This window comes from Macadamia integrifolia, chromosome 11 (genome assembly GCF_013358625.1).
Source record: "Macadamia integrifolia cultivar HAES 741 chromosome 11, SCU_Mint_v3, whole genome shotgun sequence".
NCBI classification, from domain to species: domain Eukaryota; kingdom Viridiplantae; phylum Streptophyta; class Magnoliopsida; order Proteales; family Proteaceae; genus Macadamia; species Macadamia integrifolia.
Window position 1 is genome coordinate 30,293,602 of NC_056567.1, and position 6,844 is coordinate 30,300,445.

At 36.6% G+C, this 6,844-nt stretch overlaps 1 protein-coding gene across 1 annotated transcript in view; it reads left to right on the forward strand.

The window, feature by feature from the left end:
* LOC122093489 (starch synthase 3, chloroplastic/amyloplastic-like) overlaps positions 1–6,301 on the forward strand; it is a 19,414-nt gene extending 13,113 nt beyond the window's left edge. The window contains exons 11-16 of the mRNA XM_042663834.1: positions 2,265–2,393; positions 3,658–3,840; positions 4,081–4,212; positions 4,297–4,408; positions 5,132–5,255; positions 5,878–6,301. Of these exons, the coding sequence (XP_042519768.1) occupies positions 2,265–2,393; positions 3,658–3,840; positions 4,081–4,212; positions 4,297–4,408; positions 5,132–5,255; positions 5,878–6,007 (810 nt within the window). The 3' untranslated portion in view covers positions 6,008–6,301. The remainder of the gene's footprint in view (positions 1–2,264; positions 2,394–3,657; positions 3,841–4,080; positions 4,213–4,296; positions 4,409–5,131; positions 5,256–5,877) is intronic.
* The last annotated feature ends 543 nt before the right edge of the window (positions 6,302–6,844 follow it).

Genomic DNA, 6,844 nt, shown 5'->3' on the forward strand with positions numbered 1-6,844 from the left:
TTTTGGAGAGTTCTAGCATGACTAGGAGAGTTCAATTCTAGGTGGAAGCTGGTTTATACTGTATTCCATAGACTGTTATACAGAGCTTATTTTCAATGCATGAAATCAATTTTATGCAATTGCTATCTCTTCCATCAATATGAATTCATGGTGGAAATTGGTGGATTCCATGGTTCTATTTCTTCTTTCATTCTCTGTAGTGCGGAATAGTGGAGAGAGAATCCAGCTTAATTGGCCGTCTTATTTGAAACCACCACAAAACTACTGCTTCTAACCTGTCTTCCAGGTATTCAACATCCCTTTCTGGATCTTGGAATAAAGCCTCACTTCCATCTTACTTATTACCATTCTCTGAAGACACATTTTGAATACCCTGCTGTACCTTCTAAAACCATAAAATCTCCAACTTTCTTTCGGTTGGTACTGGGAGGGATGGATTGGAGTTTGAAGAATTTGAAGAAAGAAGAAAGAAGAAAGGAAGAACCCTAAAAAGAAAAGAAAAATGGTATAAGAAAAGATGAAAATGGTATGAGAAGAGATGAAAATGTTGGAAGTAATGTCTAGTTAGGTGACACAATGTTGTTGACTGCTTCTTTGTCCTTTCACGCTGGAAAATTGAATAACACATGAAGGGAAGAAATTAGAAGTGAGAAGTATAAAACACACCCTTGGTTGGACATAGAAAAGACCCGACTGAATGGAACTCTCTGTTCCTGTTGAGGTTATATAAACAACAGCAAAAGAGGCTGTTCTCCTTCATTTCTGAACTTCTTAAAATTTTAATTAAATTTATTAAACGAAAGAATGAAATGGGGCTAAAAAATAGTGAATGATGGCTAGGGTTGGAAAACTAGCCTCCTAAGGCCACTTCTTTTGCCTAATGGCTGCTTCAGAGTTATTGACTCCAAGGAATAAATTGACCACAGGCCTTGGTATTCCACCTCCTAGGAGGGTTAGGACTTACTGGACCAATGGTTCTTGTGATCTGTGGTCTTCAATTCAGAATTGGAGAATTAACTTGAAAAGGAATTGAATGAGGAGTATGGTGGTAGCATAGGATTTGTTTCTGTTATTCTTTTCTTTTGTTTTAGTTATCAAGTTAGGTTTTGTTAATTGGACTTGGTTTGGAATTTGGGCCTTAGTATGCTCATGGGGTAGCCTTAAGTGTGTAGTTTATTATAATAAGAGGATGCCACGAGTTTGTTGCCTAATTGGCAGCCTAGGAAGCACCTAGTTAACAGAGGTTTCATTAACCCCCTACATCCCCCACCTTCACCTCTACCCCCACAAAGAGAGAGGCGGGGTAATTCCAATGCCTAGCATTAAGAGGAAGCACACTTCCTCCCCCTTTTGTTTATTATCCTAAATAAACTCATAGAAAGAACATGGGTATTGTCATCAATTAAAAAAATGTATAACTCCAAATTGGCAATAAGGAAGCAATGAAAGAAATAATACAACTTGGTACCATGCTTGCAATAATTTCCAATTGAAAATGGATGTGACAGTGTAATAGACCTGATGAAACCAAATTCCATGACATGATGAAAAGGTTATTAGTTGAATAATACCAAAATGCCATTGATGGCCCTACTGTTTATATTTTGAATTATTCAGAACATAAAATCCAGGAACTCCAAGTAATGTTGTTGCCCTTTCTCTCCTATTTACTGTATCTGAAGCCCTTTAACATGGTTTCGAGTGGACTCAAAAAGTGGCATGATGTGGAATAAGAACACTTCCCCCAACTGGTGTTTCAGAAATTTGAATGCATGAAATGTCTGGTAGCAATCAACATCCAAACAACCATGTGAAGAATTAGTATCATTTTTTTTTTTTTTTTGGATAGGTAGGCCCCAATGAGATGTTGATTGATTTTATCTATCATCTATTTCTTCCTGTTGTTTTTTGTCAAATCAGTGTTTAAAGGAGTCTATATAGAAGGTAGTGCAATATTTTAGTTTAAGAAAATGTGATTATATTTTTCCTTAATTTTTTACCACAAATGCATTGTTAGTAACTCGGACACAAAAATGTGGTTCATGCCATTAATGACTAGCATTCAGCACATTGAATCAATTGTACATTTCTGTAATTCTAACTGGATTTTCTTTAGACCTCTTGAATCTGTCTCATTATACCATCTTATGTATAGTTGAAGTTGATGTTTCCAGCATGGGGAAGAAGGCTCCCTGGATTTCCATAAAAAATATCTTTGATATGGTCTCATTATAATTCACTCATCTTTGTAAGCTACTCTGCAGGTATCTGGCACTTATTCAAAAGAGGTTTCAGGAAATCCAGCGATTGCCCCTCACCTCCACAAATTCCATGGTATTTTAAATGGAATAGATCCAGATATCTGGGATCCATACAATGATAAATTTATTCCTGTAAGTAATTTGAAATACATGTTCTGGTATGAATTCCTGAAATTTGTGAACCATGGTTAAACTCTCTCTAGATTGTTCTGGTCCACTGGATAAAACTGTACAATGTTACTGGTCGAACTGCACGTGTTTGTAGTAGTATACAGAATGAGAGAACAAGGTCTTCAAAAAAATTGAATTTCCTTTAACATTACTCTAATTAAATTTTAATAAGAGCATTGGGGTGGAAGTCTAAGCCACATACCCATGACCTGCAAATCGTGTACAAATCTACCTAATCTTAGAAATTAATGTTTGGTCTGAAAACTCTCTTAAAAAAATTGTGGCTATTGAGGACAGGGCTGTTAGGAAGTGGCTTAAGAAGGTATTAGCGAGAAAGATATGGGCAGAGTTTTCAAGTTTCTACTCCTATGTGGTGACTTTGGGTTGTTTATGAATTGAATTGCTAGTTCACAACAATCAGTATCTCTAGGTGAGGATAGAATAGAAGGGACTGGATTCCCATTAGCAATTAGCACATTTTACTAACCATCTGCGAAATATGTAGATTCACGAAAATGTTCAAATTAGTTTCAATAGACCAATATGGTAGAAATAGTAACATTTCTGTGTCTGGCTTCTGCCATATTTTACCAGTTGAAAGCAGGCTACCATTGCAGTAGGCATAATGTCTCTAATTTTTCTAGAATTAGTCCTTCTGTTGAAAATTTTTGGATGTTTTTAAGTTATTCTAATAATGTCATAAGAGTTAATTATAATTCTTGGGCCTACTCACTTTATAGCTATTAGTGTTTTGAAGAAAGAAAAGTTCCATAATCTTGTTTTGGAAAGTCCAAAGAGGCCTTCAGAAGCTAAGATAGTTCCTTTTGAATTATACAAATGGGTCTTGACCTGTTCCTGGAAAAACTTGAATAGAATCAATTTTTTTCTGTTTCATAGTTTTAATTTTTGAGAATCAAAAATATTTTTTAAAACCCAATATGTCCCTTCGACTCAGTTGCAGAATTGAAATTTTTTTCCATAATGACCAATTTTTAGAATATAAAATATTTTTTTGAACCAATATATTCCTTCAACATAGGAGCACTTTTTTTTGGTTGAAAAACAATAAAATTGTTTCCCGAAAGCAAGCCTATAACATGCTCATAATATTTAATGGAGTGCCATCTTACTTTGGGTGTAAAAATGTGAGCACATTTTTTGTTGTAAATTGTGGTCGTTGTTTATCGTAGTTTGTGACCAAGGTATATAATGTATGCCATTTCAGATTTCTTACACCTCAGAAAATGTGGTAGAAGGTAAAAGGGCTGCAAAGGAAGCCTTACAACAAAAGCTTGGTTTGAAGAGAGCAGAAGTTCCTTTAGTAGGAATCATCACTCGCTTGACTGTTCAGAAAGGAATTCATCTTATCAAGCATGCAATCTGGCGCACACTTGAGCGCAATGGACAGGTTGTTTTCTCTCTATTTTCATCATGGATAAGTACAGACATGATGAGATGTCTGGTGTTTTCTGCCTGTGAAAGATACAAAGTTTAGTGTCTTTAGTGTCACTTAGCCACTGGCCTTGTTGAAGTCATCCTTACCAATCACTTTGTTTCTCTCCCTCCAGCATGCTACCTGACAGTGAAAGTGTGTGTGTGTGTGATGCATTTATTTACTGATAGAAAACAAAAACCATGTTAATGGCAGGTTGTATTGCTCGGTTCAGCTCCGGACCCTTCCATACAAAATGATTTTGTCAACTTGGCAAGTCATTTGCACTCTACACATGGCGACCGTGTGCGCCTTTGTTTAACCTATGATGAACCTCTTTCACACTTGGTATGCTTCTATGTTTGAAGTTGTGTTTTTCACTTTCCATGATTGATGTAGCACCAGAAATTATTAATCCATGCTTGTTCTCAGATATATGCAGGTGCTGATTTCATTTTAGTCCCCTCAATTTTTGAGCCTTGTGGACTGACACAACTTACAGCAATGCGATATGGTTCAATACCTGTTGTTCGTAAAACAGGAGGTATGTTGATACTTTATGTTTCTCTTTCTCATACATTTCCAGTTTATCTCCTGTTGACAAAAACCTTGTTGGTAGATTCAATGAAACGTAAAGTGCCAGGTTTATTTTAGGCATAAGAAGAGTTATTGATGATCATCTTTAACCGACTTCCTAGACTTGGATCTTTTCCCTATTCCACTCTGGAGCATAGGAGTGATGGATCCTCTATTGCAAGATGCATCTAGGGAAGAGAAAAGAGACATATTTGTAACCTTAGGTATTCCTAACCCATCAAGGAATGCAATCTCTAAAATTTAGAAACATAAAGTTAGTCTTGAATTTGTCACTCTGATGAGGTATTTTCCCTTGGCTGTTTTGGGTCTTCTTCTTGCCTACCATGAGAATAGGATGTTAGTACAACCCTAGGACATGGGGAATGTAAGTACAGTCATTCAGGGTAACACCTATTTATAGGTTTTACTGAGTTAAGCCCAAAATTTGAAGTATCAGCATATTAGTAGGTATATTCTTCATTTTCTTTTGCTTCATTAGATAATTCTCATTTTCTCTCAAAAATGTGTCAAAGACCATCCTGTTGCCTCCCCAAGTTAGCATAAGAAAATCATTTCATGTGGGATTCTGAAGTAAACTTCTACAGTCTCACTCTCTTTTTCTTTTTTTTTTTGGGTCTAGAAACAGTCGAGTATGTAACGGTTAACCTTTTGTGATTATTTCTTCTCACAGGGCTTTATGATACCGTATTTGATGTTGACCACGATAGCGAGAGAGCTCAAGCGCAGAGTCTTGAAATAAATGGATTTAGTTTTGATGGAGCTGACAATGAGGGTGTAGATTATGCTCTCAATAGGTAAGTAAATGATTGTATTTCTATTTTCTTGTTGGATTAATAGATCTTGTAATATGCATGTCTTGGTTTTTCTGTGACTATGAGACTAGGAGGAAGGCACTCGTATTGGGTTGAGTACTACCAACCCCACCCTTTGAATCCCCTGTTTACTTGGGAGGATATCTTTACAGTGCCCTGTTACATTTTGTTTAGGTTACCGACCCGACCTTTTGTACATTCAATCAATGGGATCCCCTGTTTCCGTAGAAGGATATGGCAATTTCTCCAGAGGACTAAGTTGAATTTTTCTCCATCAGTTCTTAGTGAAACCATCAAATGTCTGGTGTTTTCCCGGCTGATTGGTTTTGTGCTTATTAGAGAACTACCCAATGCTTCTATACTGTTTTTCCCTAATAAAACACACATAAACATTGATCCTTGCTACTAGTTAGACTGTGGTTAGAATACTTGGTTGTAGGTGCAATATTCCAGGGTTATTATCCACTTGCATCCAATGTGCCTTTCCTCTAGTTTAAAATGGAAAACAGATAACTGTAACTATGATTGCAGTTATTCCATAGTGTTTTCTTCTTGTTGTCCTGTTATTTATCAAGTTTATATACTCGACACATTTGTCTTTCAGAGCAATCACCGCCTGGTATGATTGTCGGAATTGGTTCAACTCATTGTGCAAGACAGTGATGGAACAAGACTGGTCCTGGAACCGACCTGCTCTAGACTACATGGAACTCTACCACGCAGCTCGCAAGTGAGGCCGGCCAAACTTGTGCATGGACTAAAAGGAGCAACTATATCTAATTCAATGGATTGGTTTGTATAGGCCAAAAGTATGTTACATATTTTGGTTTTATCATGTAGTACAGATGGCTATAAGCTAGTTATTCTGTAGTCGTTTGTTAATTTTCATCCATTTGTAGTGGTTGTTTAGAATAATAAGATAAAGTACGATAATGTAGTTCAGAGGAGCCATTAGTCTTGAATGAAAATTGAAATATTCATTGCTATCTTTTACATTTAATAAAAGTGGTGCAGTCTTTCCCTGCTGATACTTTTCTTTTAACTTGCATCTTGATGCGAAATGAACTCCAATTTTAGGATCCTAAATTATGTTAAAGAGACATTTTAGATCAGTGATACACAAAAATCACAGCAGTGGAGTTATTTTAGTTGAAATAAACTTTGCTTTGTCTACCTTGAGAATTTGTGCTTGGATGGACTTCCAACACTGCACGTATACCTAATGATATTCTTCAAGCTGTGGTAAAACTTAAGTGCCTGATCTTCTGATAGGATCTACAAAGAACTAAGAATGTAACAAAAACAGTGTGAAAGGTCCACCCTCCCCTCCTGGGGGCGCCTTTGACAGCCTGCCCTCCTGGGGCGCGTAACTAGAAACAAAGAAATGGAAGATTGAGATTACTTAACAGATCTTACATATTGAACAAAGAAATGGAAGATTGAGATAACTTAACATCGGCTACTCTGATGGAGTTGAGTGGTGATTTCTGTGTTATGAATTCCCGTGCCTGAAGGCATATCGGTTGAAGTAGATTCTTCGTTTTGATCAATCAAAACCCCTTCCCAAACTG